This window comes from Hyaena hyaena, unplaced genomic scaffold, assembly GCF_003009895.1.
Source record: "Hyaena hyaena isolate Hyena2069 unplaced genomic scaffold, ASM300989v1 scaffold_280, whole genome shotgun sequence".
NCBI lineage: Eukaryota > Metazoa > Chordata > Mammalia > Carnivora > Hyaenidae > Hyaena > Hyaena hyaena.
Window position 1 is genome coordinate 617,444 of NW_024080912.1, and position 24,860 is coordinate 642,303.

General features: G+C 55.1%; 2 protein-coding genes across 6 annotated transcripts in view; both read left to right on the forward strand.

The window, feature by feature from the left end:
- The window catches only part of PLA2G6 (phospholipase A2 group VI), a 61,266-nt gene extending 39,467 nt beyond the window's left edge, over nt 1-21,799 (forward strand). For 3 of the 5 annotated variants that reach the window (XM_039246072.1, XM_039246071.1, XM_039246073.1), the window contains exons 8-17: nt 653-761; nt 1,953-2,114; nt 3,972-4,050; nt 6,417-6,580; nt 8,165-8,315; nt 18,328-18,464; nt 18,776-18,930; nt 20,099-20,266; nt 20,686-20,759; nt 20,977-21,799. In XM_039246072.1, the coding sequence (XP_039102003.1) occupies nt 653-761; nt 1,953-2,114; nt 3,972-4,050; nt 6,417-6,580; nt 8,165-8,315; nt 18,328-18,464; nt 18,776-18,930; nt 20,099-20,266; nt 20,686-20,759; nt 20,977-21,121 (1,344 nt within the window). In that variant the 3' untranslated portion in view covers nt 21,122-21,799. Of the gene's footprint in view, nt 1-652; nt 762-1,952; nt 2,115-3,971; nt 4,051-6,416; nt 6,581-8,164; nt 8,316-18,327; nt 18,465-18,775; nt 18,931-20,098; nt 20,267-20,685; nt 20,760-20,972 lie in introns of all 5 variants that reach the window. The other 2 variants (XM_039246075.1, XM_039246076.1) reach the window with 2 other exon arrangements.
- Nucleotides 21,800-22,744: 945 nt separating this feature from the next.
- The window catches only part of BAIAP2L2 (BAR/IMD domain containing adaptor protein 2 like 2), a 31,084-nt gene continuing 28,968 nt past the window's right edge, over nt 22,745-24,860 (forward strand). The window contains exons 1-2 of the mRNA XM_039246175.1: nt 22,745-22,795; nt 23,893-23,968. Coding sequence (XP_039102106.1) covers nt 22,745-22,795; nt 23,893-23,968 — 127 coding nt within the window. The remainder of the gene's footprint in view (nt 22,796-23,892; nt 23,969-24,860) is intronic.

Consider the following 24,860-nt stretch of genomic DNA (forward strand, 5'->3'; position numbering starts at 1 on the left):
CATATAACTAATGATTCAAGCATGCGTAGTCACCAGTGCCCATATAAATCCAATGTACATGAACCACTATTTGGAAGCTGCCTTCTGGACACGCCTCTTCATTCTCTAGGCAAGAAGATTAGGCTCCAGGAAGAGGGAGGGGATAAGACCAGAGCCTGGTCTCCAGGCAGCCAGTTGATTGGTCTGTTCTGGGAAACCACGCCCTACCCCGCCTGCCCAGCCTCCAATGTTAAATGCACAGTGCACTTAGGAGGGAAGCTGCACTTGAAGGCTGTGGGAGGATGTGTGCCCAGTTACCCCTAAGAAGCGGCACCCTGGACCTGACGGACAGGACAGCCTTCCCTTTCCCTGCTCCCCCTTTGCGGCTGCTCCTGAAAGTGATCAGCAGCTGACCCTTCAATGTCCCCGTGGTCCCCGGAGCAGGGGTCATACATGCATTGCTTCCTTCGAGGACCTGGTGGGGCTGGTTCCTGGGGTGGGTCACTTCCAGCTTCTGCCCGGGTTATTCGATGTGGGGGGAGGGGGTCTGAAGGGTTCGAGCACCTTCTGCCGTGCCTGTGAGAGGCCTGCCGATTCGGTGGAAGAGGCTGGCGTCCTTTTTCTCTTCCTTTCCCTGAGCTGTTGGGTGTTCCCCTCACTCTGTCCCCAACAGAAAGACAACGTGGAGATGGTCAAGGCCCTCATTGTTTTTGGGGCAGAGGTGGACACCCCAAACGACTTCGGGGAGACTCCTGCACTCATAGCTTCCAAGATCGGCAAACGTAAGTGCCCTGCGCTCTGGTCCCAGAGTTGGGCGGAGGGAGGAGAGTGGGTGGTCCCAGCCGTCAGGCACCAGCATCCTGTCCGTACCCACCCCACTTGCTCCCTGCTTGTGGGGGGCACCTGAGAGGCTGAGAGGGGATGCTTCCTGTGCCCAGGCACAAGGGCCATAACCAGTAGATGGAGCCCACTGAGGGGCTTGCTAGGTCAGTGTCCTCTTCTGTGCGGCCCTCATCCTGCCTCAGGGCACCTGGACTCCGGGGGAGGCAGGTGGGGTAGGAGGGAGCAGCGTAGAGCTTCTCGTTCCCTGAGGAACTCGCGGATGGAGCCGCTCGCAGAAACCCCTGCAGGTGGATGCATGCCCGACGCCACACGGGTCTGTGCACACGGCCTCGTGCACGCGGGCTGAAGCAAGAACTGCATGCTTGCTTGGCGAGCCCCGGCACTGGGGCTGGAAAAAGACCATCCTCAGCAGAAGCCCGGGCCCCCTCTGGGGGTTTTGGGGGGCCATGGAGGTTGCTGTGGGTGCACAGGGCAGTGTGTGCGCGCACATGTGCGCACACTCCTTCTTGTGATGTCCTTTTTAGTTACCCTTTTGGATGAGGCCCATGGGCTGGCTGGTCCCTTTGAGGCTCTGGAAGGATCGATCTCTGCATTCAGCAGTTTTGAGAATTGTTGCACATGCAGCTCCGGCAGGGGGCTCGATCCCATGAACCACAAGATCATGACGTGGGCCAATATCAAGAGTAGGACTCTTAACAGACTGAGCCACCCAGGCGCCCCATTGGTTTTTTTTTTTTTTTTAATTGTTTTAAAATTTTTTATTTCTAGCTGTTTGTGGTACTTTGTAGAAATGTGTGTATGGAAGTGGGAGTCCTGTTTTCTTGATCGGAAGTGAAAGGAAAAAGGGGTCCCCAGATACTCAGACTGGGTCACCTCGACCTCCTTCCAGATTCTTTGGCCAACCTCAGCGCCTGCCCTGGGGCCCCAGGAAGCTATTGAGCTGGAGCCGACTGGAGCCAGCACACCCTTTCAGGGTGGGGTCAGGCCTCCGGGACACCCCCCCCCCCCCACGTACACAGGCCGCCTGGTAGATGAGAGAGGGGACCATGTGTGGAAAGGAGGGGCCTCTCACTTGCCTGTTGACATCACTTGTGATCCTGTGTGATCTCCCCCTCCCTGAACCTTACTAGTTGTCACCAGGAAGACGCTCTTAACTCTGCTGAAAAATGTAGGGGCCGACTACCGCCTCCCACTCATACAACGGGCCCCCTCGGAGCAGTGCTCCACCACGACACATCACTTGTTCTCTCTGGAGAGATCTCAGCCCCCACCGATCAGCTTAACCAACCTAGGTAGGCCTCCTTCCTGCCACACTCCCCGCCCTCTAGGCGGTCCCCAGGCGCTGGGATCAGAGCAGTCTTGATCCGAAGGAAACCGGGGCCCAGGGTAGAAGTCGTTGAAAGGAACAAGGAAGGCTGGGGCAGGATTTGCCTTCCTCTGGAGGCAGCCAGCACCCAGGGAGCGCAGAGGCCTGGGGGGCCGGGGGAGGGGTCCCTGGCTAATGGCCCGCAGTCCATTTCTCCTGAGAGGATGCCCTGAGCATGGTCTCTGGTCCGGGCATCCCCGTGGCCCCGATGAGGTGAGCACTTTCACGGCCTCTTCTTGTGAAGTTCAGGGTGGGCAGTGAGGAGTGCTGTTGGGGTCCGGCACCCCTGGCCCTCTGGCTTCAATGAGGGGTGTGTCTGCCTCGCTGCTGTTTCTCTGTCAGGCCTGGGGCCCGTGTGTCTGTCCCCTGCTGGCCCTTTGGCGACCTACAGGCTTTTGAACATAGTCAGGGAACCTGTATCTGCCCCTAGGTGTCCTTGGTGCCCGTGGAGATGGCCCCCAAGGGGATGGGGTCCCTTCTCTGGGCTTTCTGGGGGCTGACCCAACCAGGGCCGAGCTTGTGTGAGAGCAGGGTCCCCTGAACAGGGCAGGCGGGAACCAGTCCTTGGCAAGCTGGCCTTTGTTCCCCCTGTTGTGGAAGCGCACACGGGCACCTCCAGCGTGGAGAGCCCAGCCGAGCCAGGAGCCAGGAGAGACAGCCAGTTAGTCGTTCCGGCTCCTCCTCTCTGCTCCCCGGCCCATCCCCGTCTAGGACCTGCCCCCCAACCCCATCTCTGTCTCTCAATTTTACAGGCAGGCAGTCACCCAAGCCAGGCCGGATGGTGGGCCTGGGGCGCGGCGTCTGATGGGTAACGCCCTGGGCCTGGAGGGGCTGCAGAGCCTGCCCGGCCCCGAGTTAGCTGTAGCTCTAGCGCCCTCTTCTCAGCCGCCTGCCCGGGCACGCACCATCCTTGCCACCCTCCCCCTGGTGCTCTGGCCACTGCCTCTCCCGACCCGTCTCCGCTTGTCTCGCCCACCCTCCGCCGCTCGCTCTGGTGAGGGGGAGACGCACTGCCTTGCAGCCTGCCTTCCTGCTTTGCTGCTTCTAGACTCTGCCCAGCGGCGCGGAGGGCACTCAGAATCCGATGCCATGGCGGTGCTGGCCCAGGCCCCCGCCTGCGGGGGTAGCCAGTCCATCGGGCAGGTGGGCTCTGGCCCAGAGGAGAACTTGGGCAGAGTGGTGGGTGCGGCCGATCTAAGAGGCTGCTGAGGAAGGTTCCAGACCTGGGATCAGGGCGAGCAGCTTCTGAAGAGTGGTTGGTTATCTCCCTGAGCTCATGGGTTTAAACCCCAAGAAGCATCCTGACTCATTCCTTTTGGCTAAATGACCTTGGACAAGTTACGTAGCCTCTTTGGGCCTCATCCATAAATTGGGAATAAGGATTCTGGTGACGGTGGCTGTCAGCAGCTCTACACTTGCCTGATGCCTGAAAAAGCGCTCTGTGAGCTGAAAAGCGCAGGACATGGAAGGGTTGCTTATGCCCTGGGGCTTTGGGGGGAAGGCACTGTGGAGAATCTGGGAGCTGGCCAGGCGGGGGTGGGGGTACTTCTCAGAGCAGGGGGCCACCCTCTGCACCCTAGCCCATTTCACCCCAAGGGGCCGGTGGCCTCTGGCTCAGCTGTGTCCTGAGGCAAAGAGCCCTTCCTGGCCACAGGGAGCAAGGTGCTCCCCCCAGGGCCAGCAGTGTGAGGGCTCAGCTCCAGATTGGCTTTTAGGGCTCTTGGAATGGGGGGAGGGCTGGCACCCGCGTGGCCCCAGCCCCCCCCCGCCCTGTGCCTCGCAGAGCTGCAGGACATCGTGCACATTTCCCGGGCCCGGAAGCCAGCGTTCATCCTGAGCTCCATGAGGGACGAGAAGCGGACGTAAGTGGAGTGGGGGGAGAGGGGCGGCATGCACGAGGCCCCTGTTTGGTGCCCTTCAGCAGGCTCGGGGCTGTCGTCTAGTCCACACCACGGCCCCGTGAGGTGGCTTGTGTCCTCTGAGACGCCAAGAGACCGGGCCTCCGGAGAGCCGGGGTCTGCTCTCATCGGTGGCCATGCAGGCTGCGGGTTACGCGACAGAGCTGGCTGCAGGCCTGCCCCTTCCCTCCCGACCTTGTGGCGGTTCGTTGGGGGATGTCACCCAGATCCAGATCCCTTCTGTGATGCTTCCCTCTGGCCCCTTTGCCCCGGTTCCCTCCACAGGGCTGGCGGGGTGGGCGGACTTCCCCAGCACCTGCTGTACATCCAGGCCGGTTCCGGGAGGCAGGCCTTGGGTGATGGGCACAAAGAGCAGAAGCCTTTGTCCCTGAGGGCAGGCCCTGGGGCCTCAGGAGCAGTACCTGCCAACATGGCAAGTTCCCGGCATGGACTTGTGTGTGTGTGTGTGTGTGTGTGTGTGTGTGCGCTCGACTGCGTTCCAACTTCCCTTCCGTTATAGAGGTGCTTTCTGTTCGTTTATGACTGCCCCGTGTCCCCAACAGCTCTCCTAGGGAGGGAGTGGGATCCTTGTTTCGCACAGGCAGAACCTGAGCCCCTGAGAGGTGGAGTGCCTTGCTCAGGGTCACACCGCGAGTGTCAGAGCGGAGACCGTAGCCCCCCTCTTCTGAGTCCTCCGAGTCTGTGCCCTTTCTGCTGCTGCTGTATCTGTAGCCGGCCCCCGCAGGGCAAGTTCTCAGCCTGCAGACACAGCCCCTGCTCCGAGGGCCCGGCAGCGGCAACAGGTGGTTCTGCCCGCCCCCCCCCCCCCCCCCCGTTGCCTGAAGGGTTGGCTTTCCCTTGGTGTGTCCTACTCATTTCCAAGGCCACCCCATAATGTGCACCGTGGGGGTTACACGTGCTGCATCAACATTCTGGCTCTCCGCTCCCACCGCATTTCCTGCGTGTACGCACACACACCTGCACAGGGGCTGAGGAAGGTACCAGAGGGAGGCCTGGCATGTCCCGACCAGGAAGGGGAGAGGAGGCAAATTCTCCAGTAGGACCCGGATGGTTTGCAGGCGCCTGAGTCCTCTCCCTGGAGGTGGGACTGAGGCGACCATCAGGACAGCCCTGTGGGGACTGTGAGCCACGTAGCCCGGCCTCGCTCCCTGTGGGCTGGTGTCTCCATTGTAAGCCCCGTGTCCTCAGAAGGGTCTCTTGGTGTTTGTTCCGGCCTCTCTGGTCCTGGTGACAGTGACAGCCTGGCATCCCTTGCCCCACTCTGGGCTTGCTGCGGGGCTGGGCAGCTTGCCCAGGAGGACCCTAGACATGGGCCACGCAGGCCTCCTTCATTTACCAGCTAGTCTATGGGACGCCTCCCGAGTGCACCGGAAAGGCAAATCTTTGCAGAGCCGGGCTGTCCCTGCCCTACGGGCGGAAGACAGTGACCGCAGGAACAAAAAAACCCTGCTTATGGGAGGGAGAAGTGCTCTGCAGCAAGAAAGTGGGTGGAGAAGGAGCTCCCTGAGCTGGAGGGGGCTCATGGCATCAGAGCAGGCTTCTCTCTGGCGGTGACATTTAAGCTCAGATGGAAGGATGAGACCAGAGGAAGCTTCTGAGTCTGAGCACAAACCGTGGAAGCCTTAGGGCAGGGAGTTGGGCAGGGCAGGACTGAGGGAGACGCGTCGGGGCGTGTTGCCGGGCAGGTGACCCAGGAGTCAGCATACTTCTGCCCCCCCCCCCCCACGTCCGTCTGGGTCCGGCCACATCGCTTCTCTATCTTGTGACTTTGGGTGGTCACCTAACCTTTGAGCTTCATTCCTTCACAGACGTGCACAGGGCTAGCAGGGAGCGTCTGCCTCCAAGGGGGTTGGGACATTTAAGTGAATTGATGCTGGCGGAAGCCCCGCACAGCGCCTGGCACAGAGATGGTGTTTTCTCCCTGCCCCCCTCCTCCTCGCCACCACCGCTCCCGGCCACAGGATAGCCCTTCCCCCAGCCTTGTTTACCCCAAACAGTCTTTTCTCAGGCTCCTGCTTCCCGTCAAGCCCGGACTGGGAATCTCAGCCCGACCAGACCAAAACCTAGTGGGAGACATAGACCCCAGCGTCTGCTGAGGGGGCACCTGGCTCCTCCCTTTATCGTTCCTGCATTTTCCCCCTCCTGAAATGCCATACGTTTATTCCCTCACTGACTGCACTCCCCGCCTCCACCCCCCAAAAGCCCAGCAACACCCGAGCTCCAAGGGGCCTTGTCTCACATGCTCACAGATGCTCAGGGACACAGGGTGTAACGGGCCCTCTTCCCTCCCGCTGCTCTCCCCACCACAGCCATGACCACCTGCTCTGCCTGGACGGAGGGGGCGTGAAAGGCCTCGTCATCATCCAGCTCCTCATCGCCATCGAGAAGGCCTCGGGCGTCGCCACCAAGGATCTCTTTGACTGGGTGGCGGGGACCAGCACAGGAGGCATCCTGGCCCTGGCCATTCTGCACAGTGAGGGCGGCGCCCTGGGCGGTAGGGGCAGGGTGGGGGGTGTTGGGATCTGCCCTCAAGTTGGGCTCAGCTTCTTTTCAGAGTTTTGCAAAGAGAGTCACCGGGGAGGGGGAAGGCCCTTAAGCCCTTTGTGGGGTGGGTGAGGGGGTTGGGGTCTGAGGCCAGAAAGAGAAAGGCTTGGAGGTGGGCCAGGGCATGGCGCCCTGCCCTGCATGGGGGACAGAGCAAGTTGCCTTTCAGTGTAGGAACCATTTTTATATCAGTTGCCTCAGACTCGTTCCCAGAGCCTCCAGAACCTGCTGGAAATAAGGCAGACCATCCTGATGGCGATGGCGTGGGTGGTCTCAGGGATGAGGAGCCACAGAGCCAGAGAATGCCAGAGCCCCGGCCTACCTGTCTCATTTTACCCCCAGGGAAATTAAGGCCCTGGTGAGAGAGGTGACCCGAGGTCACATAGCCCGCCCATGGGGTTACTGGGGCTGGGTCAGTTCCCTAGGCTCTTAGCCCATCACTTCCCAAGGCCACAGGGCCTTGCGCTGCAGCGCCTCATGTACCAGACAGTCTTCTGGACAGTTCTTGTCTCCATTCACGCATTGTCCCCTTTGTGGAACTTTCTGGGCTGCGTGATGCTGCCTGTGGGGGGGGGTGGGGGGGCCCTCCCAGTACCAGCAACCACGCAGGCAAGAATTGTCCTCTGCCTTGGCATCCCTGACCTGCCACCCTGCCCCAGCGCCCGGGGGCACCCCGCCCATGTCATGAAGGCACCAGGAGAGGACCCTCCTGCGCCCAGGCCAGGCCTGTGCTGGGCACTGGGGACGTGGGGGCTGAGTCAGGTGCAGGCTGCAGCTGCAGCTCGGGAAGCCCCGGTCCCCTGGGGGCCAGCAGTTCAGGGACATGTGGTGGCCAGCTCAGGAGGTGGCTGAGAGCAGCGTCCCACGGAGCTCCGGGAAGATGAGGATCATCAGTCAGCAAACTGCTAGTGCCATGGACCCTGCGTCCCCTCCCTGGTCTCCAGTTCTGCCTTCCATGAGAGCAAAGCCATCTCGGATCTGCCTCTGCTCCGTGGGGCATGAGGCCCGCGCTGGAGGTCCAGGCCTCCTCCAGAAAGGGTCACTTTCTTCTTTAGACTCCCGGGGGCCATGGGAGAGATTTGAGAAGTCACCCAGTGCAGCTTCGCACTCGGGCAGACACCCTCCTGTGCGCAGCCCCCCTGCTCGCACAGCCCAGGCTGGGTGAGGCACGCCGGGCAGCCGGGTGCCGGGTGCGGCCTGCCCCTCCTGCCTGTCCTCAGAGGCCCACGGCACAGGGCCGGCCCTTCTATTCTGAGCCAGATGAGGTGGCATCTAGATTCGATTCACAAGCCCTTATGCTCCCAGGGGCCTATTTAAGGAAAACAGTACAAAATTGGGAACACAGAATTATGCACAGAGGCTCAGGGCTGCTGAAGGGGACTTGTCTCTGCGGAAAGTTCCCGAGGAGAGAGGCCTGGGAGCCCCGGTCCCCCCCCGCCGGCCCCCTGCCTGCCGGCCGCCGTCCTTTTGCACTGTCGGCATGGCCCCCGTGTCTCCCCGACCTTGTTCCTAGGCAAGTCCATGGCCTACATGCGGGGTGTGTACTTCCGCATGAAGGATGAGGTGTTCCGCGGCTCGCGGCCCTACGAGTCGGGGCCCCTGGAGGAGTTCCTGAAGCGGGAGTTTGGGGAGCACACCAAGATGACCGACGTCAAGAAACCCAAGTAAGGCTTCTCAGCGGGAGCACGGTGGCCGGGGCCCCGGCTAGGCCGCCCTTCCGCTCTTCCCGGGGGGCAGAGGGTTTGCTCTCCCGGTCTGGTTAGAGCCGCGGGGCCGGGGTGGTGAGAAGCTTCTCAAGTGAACCAGGGGCTTCCGGAGGACACCCAAGGACACCCTCACCCCGGGCCTGCTGTTTCCCCCTCCCCGTCCCGGTCAGAGGGGGGCGCTGTGCCATTTGCAGTCTGGTTGGGAAATAACTAACCTGAAAAGTGACAGCCATGCAGGGCTGCAGGTGCTTGAGAAGTTCCAGAAGAGCCTACAGCCCAGCTTTTCGTGTCTGTCTGCCCGCCAGGCTTGAGCTCCCTGAGGCAGAAGCATGGCTGTCTGGTTTTTGTTGTTTTTGTTGTTTTTCTGTACCCCCAGCATTGGGCACAGTGCCTGCCCCAGAGCAGGGCATCGAAAAGTGTTCATGAGCTGACTGAGTGTCCAAGGAAGTGGGGTGGGTAGGGGGAGAGAGAGAGAGAGAGAGAGAGAGAGAGAGAGAGAGAGAGAACTGAGGCCTTGAGGGCGAGGTGGTCATGAGGGCTTCCTGGAGGCAGTAACATATGAGTGGGGCTCTAGAAGATTAGGGAGAATTTCTCTTCATAATAAAACTTTTTTTTCCCCATTTAAGAATAAATACCCAGTCTTTTAAGAAAATCTGGCAAATACAGAAAGTAAAAAAGAAGGAAACTCTCATCCATATAGTAAAACCCAAAAGATAACTATTCTTGTTTATATTTTATTTACTTTTAAAATTTTATTTATTTCGAGAGACAGAGAAAGTGGAGGAGGGGCAGAGGGAGAGAATCCCAGGCAGGCTCTGTGCAGTCAGCATGGAGCCCGATGCGGGGCTCGAACTCACCAACTGTGAGATCGTGACCTGAGCCAAAACCAAGAGTGGGGCAGTTAACCGACTGAGCCACCCAGGCGCCCCTGAAGATAACTATTTTTAAAACATTTTTATATGTTTTTTCCCAGACATTTTTGCTCTTTTTTTAAATGGTGAAATAGAACGTACATTTAGAAAAGTACATAAACCAGTTCAGCGAATAATTATAAACCAAACACCCACATAACCACCAGCCAAGTCCAAAAACCCCTTGAGCATGTCCCCGGCCCCGTCACAACTCCTGCCCTGCCGCCAGGGGGCGCTGTCCTCCCGACTGCTGGGACGTGGGCTTCCTGGATTTTCAGTACCATCTCACTACCTGTGACTGCAGCCCCGAGCAGCGTGGTTTCCGTCTCGCCTGCCTCCGGGCTTGGACAGACTCATTTTATGTTCTCGCTTCCCTGCGTCCATGCCACGTTTGTAAGTGCGGCGCCTGCTGCTGGGCGAAGCTGTACCACATTCATTCCCATTGCCTTGGAGGACTCCCCCGGGGGGCGATGCCCACAGTTTATCTCTCCTAGTACCTTCCACGGACATTTCGGTTGTTTCCACCTTGGGCCTCTGGGGAGGCGTCCTCCCGTGGACACTTCGGGACCTGGTTTCTGACCCACGCGTGTCCACGTTCCCACCTCTCAGAAAATGTATGGCTTCAGCTCGTAGATTTGGACCAACTCTTTTTTTTTCAAAGTGTGATTTCTGTTTTCTCTGCCAGTAGCCATGTTTGGGAGTCCCTGTTGCTCTGCATTCTTGCTTACGTTTGATTGTCAAACATTTTTATCTTTACAAATGGGGGGGGGGCGGGTCTAAGGTGGTGTCTCCATGTGGCCTGAATTTTCATTTTCCTGATTTGCTATGGAAGTTAAACACCTTTGTATGTGTTTAGAGGCTGTTTGCATTTCTTCTTTTGTAAAGTTCCTGTTCAGATGTTTTGCCTATTTTTGGTAAAATGGGGTTGTGGGATTTGGGGGTTAGGAGACTTCTGTGTATGTATGTATCTTTTTATTTTTAAGCAATCTCTGCTCCCAATGTGGAGCTCAAACCCACAACCCTGAAGGGTTAGGAAGGTTCTTAATGATTTATTTTATTTTAGAGAGAGAAGGTGAGCAGGGGAGAGGGGCAAAAGGAAAGAGAGAGAATCGCAGGTTCCATGCTCAGTGTGGAGCTTGATGGCAGGGCTTGATACCATGACCCTGGGATCATGACCTGAGCCAAAATCAAGAGTAGGACACTCAACCGACCGAGCCACCCAGGTGCCCCAGTGATTTTTATATCCCGAACACTAATCCTTTGATGTATATATAGATTTGGAATCTTATATATAGATTTGAAATCTTTTCCCCCTCTCTGTGGCTTGGCCTTTCCTTCTCTTTACAGTGTTTTGTTGATGAATGGATTTTGTTTTAAGTTTATTTATTTTGAGAGAGAGAGGGAGAGCGTGAGTAGGGGAGGTGCTCAGAGAGAGAGAGAGGAAGAGAGAGAGAATTCCAAGCAGAATCTGAGCCCACCAGGGCTGAGCCTGACACGGGACACAAACTCACAAACCACAAGAGCCTGAGCCCAAATCAAGAGTCAGACACTTAGCCGACTGAGCCACCCCAGCGCCCCTGATGAATGGATGTTCTTAATGTAGTAGAATTGATAAAAGTTTTTCTGTTTATGGTTTGTGCTTTTTATGTCCATTCAAGAACCCTTCCTTAAGCTTGAAGCAGGAAGCGATTTTCTTGTCAGGTCAGAGATCTCTCTAGATCCGCCTTTCATGTTAACTCTTTAACCTGGAATTGGGTTTTGTATCAAGGGAGACCCAATTTCTTTTTTCCATGGGAATAACCAGTTTCCCCAGCCTCAGCTGTGAAGAAGCCTGTCTTTTCCTCCATGTCGACAGGCCATCCTTCTGCAGCGGTGGCTTGGCGGTCCTTGCTTGTCTCCTTCTGTGTTCTGTTCCATGGGCTGGGTGCCTGAGCCCCTGCCCTGGCTACAGAGCCCCGTTCTTCTGCTTTCCCGGTATCTGGAAAGCAGGCCCGCCCACCTTGTCTGTCTTCAAGGGTATCATGGCTGATCTTGGAGGCACCATCAAGAAATGGCTAAGAGCAAGTGCCCTGAGCTCCTGGGGCGCTCAGTTGGTTAAGCGTCTGACTCTGATTTCGGCCCGGGTCATGATCTCATGTGTGTGAGCTGGAGCCCCATGTCAGGCTCATTGCTGACAGCACAGAGCCTGCCTGGGATTCTCTCTCTCTACCCTTTCCCCAACTCTCTCCCCGTCAAAATAAATAAATAAAACTAAAAACAAAAACAAAAACAAAAACAAAAAAACACGTGCTCTCAAGTTTCTTCTACTCAAAAATAGAAATAATGTACTACCTGCCTCCTGGGTTTTCATGAGGAGGAAGAAGGTTACTATTTAGAAAGCACCTGGCACATTGGTTCAAGGGTCACTTGTTGCTATTTGTGCTTCCAGATAAATGGTAGTATCAGATTGTCAAATTCTCCAGAATATCAAATCCTACTGGGAGTTTGATTGAGATCACGTTGAATGTGTAAGTGTATATGGGTGAGGGGAAAAATGACATCCGAAAATGTGGAGCCTTCCAATCAGAGAATATAGAAAGACATTCTATCTGTTCGAAGTTTCTCAATGCGGTTTCATAATTTTCTCTGTAGAGATCTAGCACATCGGGTGTTTGTACCTGTTCAGGTACTTCCTGTGTTGTGTAAAGCACATGTTTACACATGCGTTACTGTAAAGTACACATTTTTAGGGGTACCACATGCTTATTTTACAATGTTTAATCATGGTAAAATATACATATCATAAAATTTATCATCTTAACCATCCGAAGTACAACTGAGTAAGTGTCAAGTACACTCACACTGGTATGCAGCTGACCTCCCAGACTTTTCCATCCTGCAAAACTGTTCCCGTTAAACACCTCTCCGCTGGCCTCTTCCCCAGTCCCTGGCGACCGCCATTCAACTTTCTGTCTCTATGATTTTGACAACTCTAGGGATCTCCTGCAAGGGGATCATACAATATTAGCCCTTTTGCAGAGGACCCTTTTCACTGAGCATAGTGTCCTTGAGCTTCACCCATGTTGTAGTACATATCAGAATGTCCTTCCTTTTTAAGGCCGAATAATATGCCACTGTATGGCTACACCACACTGTGTTTATCCATTCATCTGTTGATGGACATTTGGGTTGTTTCCATCTTTTGACTATTGTGGATAATGCTGCTCTTCACACGGGTGTACAGGTACCTTTCCCAGTTCCCGCTCTCAATTCCTGATGCCTTGTACAGAGAGAAATCTGAGGGGTTCCGTTGGCTCATAATATTTTCTTTGTTTTTATTTATTTTTTAATGTTTCTTTTTTTAAGCTTTTAATGTTTACTTATTTTTTTAAAAAATGTATTTCTGAGAGAGAGAGACCGTGTGAGCAGGGGAGGGTCAGAGAGAGAGAAAGATACAGAATCTGAAACAGGCTCCAGGTACTGAGCTGGCTGTCAGCACAGAGCCGGACGTGGGGCTTGAACCCACGAACCGTGAGATCATGACCTGAGCTGAAATCAGACACTTAACCAACTGAGCTACCCAGGCACCCCTATGTTTACTTATTTTTGAGAGAGAGAGGAGCACGAGTGGGTAAGGGGCAGAGAGAGAGGGAGACACAGAATCCAAAGCAGGCTCCAGGCTCTGAGCTGTCAGCACAGATCCTGACGCGGGACTCGAAATCACGAACCACAAGATCATGACCTGAGCCAAAGTCAGATGCTTAACTGACTGAGGCACTCAGGTGCCCCAATAATGTTTTGTTGATATTTTGCATCCCATGTTCATGAGTGAGCTGGACCTGTGTTTTCCCATTCGGCGGCTGCTGGGTTTTGGTTTTGAGGGAGTGATGCCCATTTTCTATTTTCTGGAAAAGTTTGTTTAATAAAGGCTTAATTCTTCCTTGAGTATTCGGTAGAATTTTCCAGGGAAGTCTTCAAGGCCTGGAGTTTGCTTTTGATGATGGAATTAATGTCTTTAATGGTAGAATTTCTAAATGTCTTCTTGAGTTGGTTTTGGTTGTTTTTCTAGGAAGATGTCCATTTCATGAGATCTTCAAATTTATTGGCATAGAGTTGTTCAGAATATTCTCTTATTATCTTTTAAATGTCTGCAGCATCTGCTGGGATGGGCCCCTCTGTCCTAATTATGCATACCTTCTCTCTTCTTTACCAGTTCTGCCACAGGCTTTTCCATTGGATTTCCTTCAGAAAACCAATTCTTGGACATTTATTAGTTCTCTGTTGTGTGTGTTTTGGTTTCATTTATTTCTGCTTTTATTTTTATTCCTTATACTCTCTTTGGTTTTATTTCACTGTTACTTTTTAACTCCTTGATTTTTAACCTTCTGTTCTACTGTATTGTGTGTATGTGTGTGTGTGTGTGTGTAAGTCTAAACATTTTTCTCTAAAAACTGTGTTTGTTTGTTTTTTTAGTTTACTTACTTTTAGTAACCTCTACACCCAACGTGGGCCTCGAACTCAAAACCCCAAGATCAAGAGTTGCATGCTTTTCTGACAAGCCAGACAGGTGCCCCTCTAAGAACTGTTTTAATGATATCTCATAAGTGGGGTTATGATTGTTTGGTTCAAAATACTTTCTAATTTCTTAATCATAGGTTCTTTTTTGTTGTTGTAGTTAAGGTTTATTCATTTTTCAGAGACAGAGAGAGACAGAGCTTGAGGCGAGGAGAGACAGAGAGAGAGGGAGACATAGAATCTGAAGCAAGTTCCGGGCTCTGAGCTGTCAGGACAAAGCCCAATGCGGTGCTTGAACCCACAGACCAGGAGATCACGATCTGAGCTAAAGTCAGACGGTTAACCACTGAGCCACCCAGGTGCCCCTAATCATAGTTTCTTAAAAATGCATTTCTCAGTTTCTAAACTGAGAATTCTCTAGTTGTATTTTCGTTATAAATTGCTTTGTGGCCAGAGGATACGCTCTGTATGATTTTAGTCTTTCAAAATGTGTCAAGACTTAGTTTGTGGACTTGTACACTCAATTCTTATAAATGTCCCACATCTAATTTGAAAGAATATGGATTCTGCATTGGGCACCAAGTTCTGCACAAATCGATTAAGTCAGGCCAGCTAGAAATGTTTAAAATTTCCAGGGGTGCCTGGGTAGCTCAGTCATTTGAGCATCTGACTCTTGATTTTAGCTCAGGTCATGATCCCAGGGTTGTGGGATCAATCCATACATCAGGCTCCACATTCAATGGAGATTTAAGATTTTCATTTCCTTTTTTCTTAGTGCATACTTCATTTATGAAAGCCTAAACTTAATTGATACCATTACCCTCCCCACAGATAATCATGGGTTTTAAAATTAATTTAAAATTTAAAAGTTAATTCCATCTTGTTTTTCTTAAGCCTCACAAGACATTATTATTAACTTTTGAAGTTGGTTTTCATTTAGATTTATCCTTTAGATTTATCCAGTAATATACTGGTAAATCAGACCTCTGGGGAGAAGCCTGATTTTTAGTGCTTGCTAATTTCCGTGGTGTGAATACTCCACCACGGCCAATTTCAAGTTACCAACCATTTAATAACCACCTGGTGGGATTTAGCAATAGGTTCTTACAAGCCAGTATGAGCTGGCTCCTGTACAACATTGGGTTGTGTGTGTGTGTGTGTGTGTGTGTGTATGTGTATGCATATGCATGTGTGTCCGTGTGTGTGTATTACATCTTTGCTCTACAGGTTTTTTTGTACTCAAAATTCCATCTGTGACTGCTTTCCTTCTGCCTGATATGAATTACTTCGAATTTATCCTGCATGGGATTTATTAGGCTTGAATCTTTGGATTGTTGACTTTCTTCAGTTCTGGAATCCTGAGTTGTTATCTTTTCAACCCTTGCCTTTCCTAATTTTCTCTCTCCTTTCCTTGTGGAACTCCAATTAAACATATGCTAAACCTTTTCTGTCTTTTGTTTCTATTAACTTCTTCTGTATATTCTATCATTTTATCTCTGTGTTGTGTCCCAGACAATGTCTTCTTACCTATTTTCCAATTAACGAATTCTCTCTTTAGTTTTATCTAATTTTCCATTTAACAAATCCATTGACTTAAAAATTTTTTTTTAATGTTTTATTTATTTTTGAGAGACAGAGACAGCATGAGCAGGGGAGGGTCAGAGAGAGAGGGAATCACAGAATCTGAAGACAGGCTCCAGGCTCTGAGCTAGCTGTCAGCACAGAGCCCGACACAGGGCTCAAACCCACGAACCATGACCTGAGCCTAAGTCGGACGATTAACTGACTGAGCTACCCAGGCACCCTGATTTTTTTTAGCTTTTTTGTTTTTTTTAATTTCTAGAAGTTCTCTTTGGTTCTTCTTCAATTCTTCCGGGTCATTACTTATAGTTTCCTATTTCCAGAAGATTTTAATCACACTTGCCTTTGATGTCTTTAAACATTGGAAGCATAGCTGTTTTATAATCTTTGTTCAAGGACTCAAATATTTTTAGTCTTTGTAGGTATGTTTGACTGTTTATGTTGGTTTATACTGGTTTTCATTTATGATGTTTTATTTCATTGTGCGCCCTCCCCTCCCTTTGTGGGGTGTTCCTTAGTGTTGAAAAATAACATGAGTAGATTCTATGAGACCTAGAATGCAAGTATCTTCCTCCAGGGTGTTTTATGTTGTGTCTTCCGGCTACCTAAGTACCCTACCATGTAGGGCCACTATAACCAAATTCTTGACATAAAGGTTTGGGGACTTCCCTGAGGTGATATGAATTTAGACTACAAATCTGCAAGAGGGTTAGCTTGTGGTTATACATTCTCAGGGATCTCTCTCTCTCTCTCTCTCTCTCTTGCTCTCCTTTATCCAATGCCAAGACAACTTTCTTCACAGGCTCTGGGGTGGGAAAGTGGCAAGCTTATTTCTGGCTCACCCCTACCCAAGAGTGTAATCCTTTGGGGTCCCACCCTAATGTGGGCGTCTCCCATTAGACCCTGAGATTTGGTGGGCCCTGGGCTTTGACTTTTGTCTCCCAGCCGCATGAAGCCATCAAAACTGAAGCTCAAATGTACTGAGTTTGGTATCTGCCTCAGGTCAAACCTGGGTCTGTTCTCCATTTATCTCTCTTGATTTTTGCTTATCCTCAGAGCTTACCCTGGCATTTCCATTCTGTCTTGTCAGGTCTTCTGTGTTTTATTTTTACTCTTTTTTTTTTTTTAATGTTTATTTATTTTTGAGGGAGAGAGGGCATGGGGAGGGGCAGAGAAAGAGGGGGACAGAGGATCTGAAGTGGGCTCTATGCTGACAGCAGACAGCCCACTGCAGGGCTTGAACCCACGAGCCGCAAGATCATGACCTGAGCTGAAGGCAGATGCTCAGCCGACTGAGGCACCCAGGGATTTTTAAAAGTAATTTTTCTAGGGGCGCCTGGGTGGCTCAGTCAGTTAAGCGTCGGACTTCAGCTCAGGTCATGATCTCATGGTTCATGGGTTCGAGCCCCACGTCGGGCTCTCTGCTGACAGCTAGCTCAGAGCCTGGAGCTTGCTTCAGATTCTGTGTCCCCCACTCTCTCTGACCCTCCCCTGATCATGCTGTGTGTGTCTCTCTCTCAGAAAGAAATAAAACATTAAAAAAATTTTTTAATTAAATAAAATAAAAGTAAGTTTTCTAGCATTTCACTTTTTGTTCAGTGAGGAGGTTGTTCAAATAAGCTTTCCACAGTATTCCCAGAAATGGAAAACTAATATATTTTTCCTATGCAGAGGCAGAGTTTTTATGCCCTTTCCTGTATATTTTTCTTTACAACATAACAAACATATTTGTTAGTCGGCTAGCACAATTTGGAATGGGTGCAAAACACTTTATTTACCTACCCCTTCCGTCGCTACCATTTCTTTCTTTTTTTTTTTTTTTATGTTTTTTATTTATTTCTAGGAGAGAGAGAGAGAGACAGCGTGAACAGGGGAGGGTCAGAGAGAGAGGGAGTCACAGACTGAAACAGGCTTCAGGCTCTGAGCTGGCAGTCAGCACAGAGCCCGATGCGGGGCTCGAACCCACGAACCGCGAGATCATGACCTAAGCGAAAGTCGGATGCTTAACCGACTAAGCCACCCAGGCGCCCCTATTTATTTTCTTTAAGTTGATTTTTCTTTAAGTAATCGCTAACCCACCATGGGGCTCGAACTCATGACCCCAAGGTTAAGAGTTGCATGCTCCTCTGAGCCAGCCGGGAGCCCCAGGCCAGTCCATTTTTTACTGTAGTAAATTACACTGCAATGCACAGCTTTATGCAAGAAGCTCTTGCTGTAGCTCAGATTATTCCTTTAGGATAGATTTTCCAGAACGGAATTCTCAGATCAAAGAGCCAGGATATTTGCCAGATCTTAGTACATATTAGCTTCCAGGGTAGCTGTGCCCGTACACCCTCCCCGCACTATTTAAGGATGTTTGTCCTGGCTGAGACAAGTAAGAGTCTTCCTTAATAGGTTATAGACTCACACGGTGGACCACTGAAGAGATATCAAAGGTGGCATGGTGAGAAGTCTCACTGCTGTCTGTGAGCCGTAGCCACCACGCTGTCCCCTGCTCCGGAAGCAGCTCCTTGCTCCTAGTTTCTGCTCATGGGTCCTTCTGACCAAGCCAATAGGTACATCAGTTGGGCGGGGGGGGGGGGTGTTTAAGTAAACAGTGGCCTACTCCACACCCTGTTCTAAACCTTACTTCTTGCACTTAACCATAAACCTTGATGCTTACTGCCTACTAGTATATAAAGTGCTTCCTCAGTCATTGTGCAGTGACACAGCAGACCCCATGGGCCCGGGGACCCGCGATGCAGCGGACCATCCCCTTGATGGACATTTGAGCTGTTTCCAGTGGTTTGTTCTATCACCCGATGCTGCAGTTCATAGCTTTGCCTGTGCCCGTCTTCCACACACATGAGAATGTCTCAGGATGAACTTCCAGATCGAGGACCGATGGGCCGAAGGATCCAGCCTTCAGCATTAGGACAAAGATCTGCCAAAGTGGATTTTCAGGGGTGGGTAAGTCGGCTGTCTTGCTCTCCGTTTCCCTCCAGGGTGATGCTGACAGGGACGCTCTCGGACCGGCAGCCCGCTGAACTTCACCTCTTCCGGAATTATGAGGCTCCAGAGTGCGACCGGGAACCTCGTTTCAGCCAGAACGTGAACCTGAAGCCTCTAACTCAGCCTTCAGGTGAGAGCCATGGTTGTCGCATCTGTGGGAAACAGTCGGCCCGAGAGGCTGCGGGGTGGCAGCTGGGAGTCGTGGGCTTGCTGCCGGGCACCCCGGGCCCACCCCCATCCCATATGCTGCCCTGCGTCTGTGTCAGCTGAGGGCACGCGGAACTGGGGAGCCCTCCGGCTCAGCCGTAGCGCATGGCCTGTGGGTCCTGTTCCAGAGAGTTCCCCAGCCCCTCTACCTCGTCCTGTGCGTGAGCACACTGAGACGGCGTGGGCTTGTACTGCCCCTTGTGCCACTGGGCCACCCTCTTCCCTCACCCCCAGAGCAGCTCGTGTGGCGAGCCGCCCGGAGCAGCGGGGCAGCCCCCACCTACTTCCGGCCCAATGGGCGCTTCCTGGATGGTGGGCTGCTGGCCAACAATCCCACGCTGGACGCCATGACCGAGATCCACGAGTACAACCAGGACCTGATCCGCAAGGTGAGGGCGCCTCGGGTCGGAGGGGCTGGACGTGACCGTCCACTGTGGCCACCCCCGTTTCAGCAAATCTTACCAAGGACTGGCTTCCCAGAGCGACTGGCTTTTATTGGCGTGCACCTTCCTCGGCTCGTGCGCTAGACGGCAGCTTTATTTCACTCTCGAATCTGCTTGGGGGGCAGTGTCTGCCCAGAGCTCTGTGCTAATCAGGGGGACTCTGAGGCCCAGTCTGGACCGAGTGGGCAAGGGCAGCTAGTGGGGACGGCAGTAGGCACTGCGGTACATGCCCGCCCCGGTGCTGGCTACCCTGCCCAGCCCTGGGGCACACGCTCGCCCTGTGTAAGCAGGGCTGCCTGTAAACAAGAACGCGCCCCTCCAGGGGTTTTGGGTACTGTGATGGAGGACGGTGCGGGAGCCCAGGAGGAGGCTAGCCTGTGCTGGGAGACCTGGGGGCTTGCCAAGGGCCCGTGGAGGAGGCCTCTGGGGAGGAGGCCGTGCAGCGATAGTGATCAGAGGAACGGAGGGGGCCTTCGCCCAAGTAACTTGGCGCAGAGGCGGGGCACGGCCCAGCACGGCCCATGTGTGCCAGCAGAGGTGCTGGGACGCAGGCTCAGGCCTCAGAGCCAGATGGCCTAAGGGTTTGGGTTCTGGCTCTGCCTGGGCCTCGCTCCAGCCACCGCATGGGGGATTGATTGATGGTACCTGCAGGGGACTGTCGTGAGGCACCCACGTGCTTTTCTGTAACATGTTGAGGACAGTGCCTGACCCCTAGTGTGTCTTATCCTTGCTGGCTGTGGGTCTCACTGTGGTCATCAGGAAGCCCAGGATACAGCCCCTGGGTGACACACAGCAGGGGTGGTGGTCTGAGAGGCAGGCGCCCTCTAGTGGCCTGACAGGGCAAGGCAGGCTTCCGGGAGGAGGAAGGGCTCAAAGATTTGGATGCTGAGGGTCTTCTTCCCTCATCCTCTAAGTCTCCTCTTACTGGGGATGAGGACCCTGGATGGGCGCGGGGGTGGGGGGGGAGGGAACTCGCCAAGGTCGCCCAGCATGTTGGCAGCAGAGGTTGTTGGGGAGCCAAAGAGAGGACAGCGCACGCTCTGTTTCTGCCACCTGGGGAAGGGTCCGCTGACGGGAAGATCCCCTCGGACTACCCGTGTCCTGTCCCCAACAGGGCCAGGGCAACAAGGTGAAGAAGCTCTCCATCGTGGTCTCTCTGGGGACAGGGAGGTCCCCACAGGTGCCCGTGACCTGTGTGGATGTATTCCGTCCCAGCAACCCCTGGGAACTGGCCAAGACTGTCTTTGGGGCCAAGGAACTGGGCAAGATGGTGGTGGACTGTGTGAGTATGGGCCCCTCCCCAGGTCCTCTTCCCTCTGGGTCTCAGCCCTGGGACCCCTAGGTGTCAGGGAGGCTCTGCTGAACCCCATGAGCCAGCTCAGGGGAGGGAACCCCCGATTCGGTTTCGGTGCTGGCAGGGGCCCTTCGTGACCATCTGCAGCCGGGGCTTTCAAGCATCTTTTGACTGCGGGTACCCCCCTTCGAACACGGCCGCATGTGGAAGCCTAGAATGTCGGATGGACAAAAGCCTTGCCCGCTCAGCCCCTGTCCCCCTTCCCCCAGTCAGGCGCTGCCGAGCCACCACCCAGGCAGGGGGCCTCTGCTGGGGAGTGGCTAAGCCAGACTAGAACCTGGGGGTCCCCGGGCAGGGACTGTGGGTACAGCATGTGGGGGACACTCACAGAGACTGCGTCTTGCCAGTGCACGGATCCCGACGGGCGGGCCGTGGACCGGGCCCGGGCCTGGTGCGAGATGGTGGGCATCCAGTACTTCAGGTGAGGCCTCAGCCGGCATCGGCCCCTGACCCTGGGCCCCAGCCCCTCGGCCCGGCCTGGCCAGACCCGGTGAACTCCCCCCCTACCCCGCCAGCCCTTGGTATGGACTTCCCCCTCCCTGGGCTGCTGGTCCGTGCCCCAAGCCCGCCCGTCCTAGCTCTTGTCCCCACCCCAAGCCGAGCCTCCTGGGGTGAGCCCTCCTCCTTGACCCAGACAGATTGAACCCCCAGCTGGGGGCAGACATCATGCTGGATGAGGTCAGCGACATGGTGCTGGTCAACGCCCTGTGGGAGACGGAGGTTTATATCTATGAGCACCGGGAACAGTTCCAGAAACTCATTCAGCTGCTGCTCTCACCATGAGGCCGCTAGGCCCCCACCCCCACCCCCAGCCCCCCGCACCTAGCCCCTGATGGAGAGGCTGGGCGGCCTCGAACCAGCGCGCCACCAGGCCGAGCTGGGCCGAGGCGGCTCTGCATCCGCGGACCAGACACACCAGGCCTCAGAGGGTGCTGGGCTCCCTGCCTGAGGCGGGTCCTGAGGCCTGCCCACACCGTCCCGCCTCCTGGCCCTTTTTGTCATTCCAGGCTTAGAAATCCCTAGCGCCTCACTGGGGCCCTTTCCCTGACCGCCAAGGACAGCTGACCCTTGGGCCCCTAGCCCTGTTAGCTAAGGGGATCTCCCAGGTCCCCTGGGGGTGTGTGTGTGTGTGTGCCAAGACCCCGTCCACTCTCTATCCTCTTTCCTGGGGTAGGGGGCTTGGAGAAACAGGACTTTGCCACCCATCAGCAGGGGAAACCCTGGCCCCTCCCCCCCACCCCACCCCCTCTGACTCTGCCCTCAACACACACACAGCCGCCTGCACCCCTGGGACTGCCCCACCCTTTGAGCTCGGCCTCAGCTCTCAAAGGTCACTCCTGTCACTTCAGTTATTCCCGATCCCCCCTCCCCCCCACCCTGAGGAAGTAGGAAGTGGTTGATGGGTAGGGCGGGGCTCCGGGGCCTGCCCTGAACTGAAATAAATGGTTTGATTCAAGTTCACCTGTGTTGTGTGCACTGTGCTCGAAGTACCCCCCACACACACCCGCCCAGCCCCTGCACCCACCAGCTCCCTTCAGCCTTGACTGTCATCTTCCTGGGCCCCATTGGATGAATGCTGTTTCCGGGCTCCCCTGGGGATACTACTTCTCTGCTCCAAATCAGGCCTGTGAGGGTATTCAGAGGCGGCAGCTAAGCCCACTTGCCCACAGCTCACTCCCCCCGTTTGCTGGGGCAGGGGATGAGACCCAGAGAGGGCAGGGGGCTTGGGCATAGTCACACAGCCAGTGCGGAGGGATGAGGTCCGGCCCGGGTCTGCACGGCTCTGGGGTTTGCGGTATGGCCTCTCCAGCGTGAGAGGGGCTGGGCAGCTGGCGGCAGATGTGGAAGACTCGGCCCTTGAAGGGGGGGTGTGAGCGGCTTGGGGTAGAGAAGAGGCCAGAGAACAACGATGCTCGATGCTCCCTCCATGGTACATTTGGCCTCAGGCAGGGTCTGTCCCAGAGGGTCCCAGGGGAGGGCACCCAGCAGCTCTGGCTCTATAACCTAGAGAGTGCCCTTGGACAGATGGGGTGAGGCCGGGGGAGTACCCTGCTGGGCCTGGGGAAGATTCAGCCTGGAGGAGGAGGTGACCTACGAGAATGCCCCATCCACACATGCCCACCGGCCCACGGCTCAGAGGGGTAAATAATTGAAGGGCAGGTCACACGAACCTGCCCGCGTCACAGTATGCCTTCCCCCGGGGTCTGGTTACGCCCCAGATCACATTCTGACATCCCTGGCTGGTGAATAATTAAGCTGCCACCTCCTCCTCGGGCCAGCAGGCCCTCCATCTCCACGACATTCTTCACTCCCTTAGAGCAGTGGGCACTGGGGACCGACCCCCCGCGCTCCCCGCCCTGCCGACACCCCAGCCTCCTGCTCAGCACCTGGGCCGCAGCCCACTCCATGGCCCCCGAGATGGATCAGTTCTACAGATCCACCATGGCCATCTACAAGGTGAGCGTGTGCGCGGCCGTGGGCCCCAGGCCCGAACATCCCTTCCCAGGGCTGGATGCCGGGCCGGCTCTGGAGGCTGGAGGGTGCGTGTGGGCGCAGCATGGTCTGTGAACCAGGAGGGGTTGCGGGCATGACGTGGGGATCCCTGGGCAGGGGTTTGTCCACTGTCACCCAGTGAGCAACAGGCCTGCGGAGACAGCACTCCTACATGCCGCACAGGCAGGACAGGGCCCAGGGTGACTAGAGGTGGGAGCCGGGGGGCCAGAGAGCCGCCTGGCCTAGGACTGGAGAGTCCCTCTCTGTCTGTCTGTCTCTAACTTCCTGTCTCTGTCTGTCTCTCCTTTCTGAGCCCCTCACTCAAATTTCCTGCCTCACTCCAGAGGTTGGTGCAGTCTCTGTAGACTTTTAGTGAGCACCTACTGTGTACAGCACCCTTTCACATAGAAACCCCGTGACACCCTGGCCCATAGGATAGAAAATAATCACCCGCAATGATAGATGAGAAAACTGAGGCCAGCAGGGTTAAACAGTTTGTTCAAGGTCACCAGAGAGCCCAGAGAGGCTGCTGGGATTTGAACCCAAGCCTGAAGCCCGTGCCCAGTGCTTTCCACCACCGAGGGCACTCTCCCGCCGGCCATGGCCTCAGGTGGTCCATGGCCCAGCCACAGCCTTGCCCCCAAGGGGCTCTTCTCTGGGAAGGGCAAGATCTGCCCTTGGCCGAGTTAACTGTCGGCCACCTGTGTGTTCAGTCCAGCGAGGCCTGGACCCAGGGCAGGGTTGAGCCACACCCAGCCGGGCACCCACAATGGACCACAGGCTTCAACCCCGTGGGAGGAGAAGAACCTTCCAGCTGCATCATCTTGGGAGCAATTTCCTGCCACAGCAAGTGTGTGAGCCCAAGAGACAGCCTTTGAGGTCCCTGCAGTGGAGTTAGGATTCTGGGTGACCCCACATTTCTAGACGGTTCGCCTAGGGTCGGGCTTCTCTCTGGGTCCAGCGATGCCCTGCATCTGAGGCCCAGGGACTTGCCTCCCTGCTTATCAAGCTTTCTTCCTCCCCCAATCTTCATCCTCCCACCCCTTGGCCTCGGGCTCCAGAGTATCATGGAGCAGTTTAACCCCGCCCTGGAGAACCTGGTGTACCTCGGAAACAACTACCTCCGGGCCTTCCATGGTAAGTGCCCACCCCAGGGCACCAGCCCCTTGGCCTTCCCTGCCCCCCGCCTGCCCGTGAAGTCACCTGTGCCCCCACCCATATTCTCCGCACCTCCACAGCAGACACTCAGCTCAGGCTCACCCCTGCACCCTCCTGTCCACCACCCTCACCCCCACACCCCACAGCCTCCTCTGCCCACTTCTTAGGTGCCCTCAGGATGCTCCCAGAGATGCAGAGCCAGGCCCTGGCGGCCTGCACAGCCCCAACCACACACACACTTCTGAACGTCACCTTGATGCTAGCGCCGGAGCCCACTGCTATGCCCAGGCCCACCTCTGCCACCCCGGCTTCGCACCACAGCTGTTTGTCCTCGCTGTGACCAGGCCCCTGGCCGCACACCTACAGCTGACCCCCCCCCCCGCCCCACTTGCCCGTGCAAGTGGCTGCCCCTCCCCCACTTCCCAGCAACACCAAGGCTGATCACTCCCCCAGGGCTTGCAACCCTCAGTGAGCCGGACAAGCCAGGGGCACACCCGGAGCTGAGGGCCACCCCCTCCCCTCCCAGCCTTTTCAGACTTCAGAGTCAAAGCCTGCTTTTCCCCCACACCCGCCACCTCAGCCCACCCCCACCCTGGGCCCCTACACCTGCGCATCAGAACACACCTGCCCCCATCCTCCACATAGGTACACGCGGGTGCCTGCGCCCCTGCCCATGACAAACCCATGGCGGTGTCCGGCTCGGCACCGATCCCTGTGCTCAGCGCAGCTGCTGCGGGGCCCTGCCTCCGCAGGGAAGGCCCTCCCCGGCCCTGCACCTGCTTTACCCCGTTGGCCGATGCCACCTGTCCATACACACCACCCAGGACATCCCTCCCTGTCACCTGCGCCTATGGCAGACCCCACAGTGTCC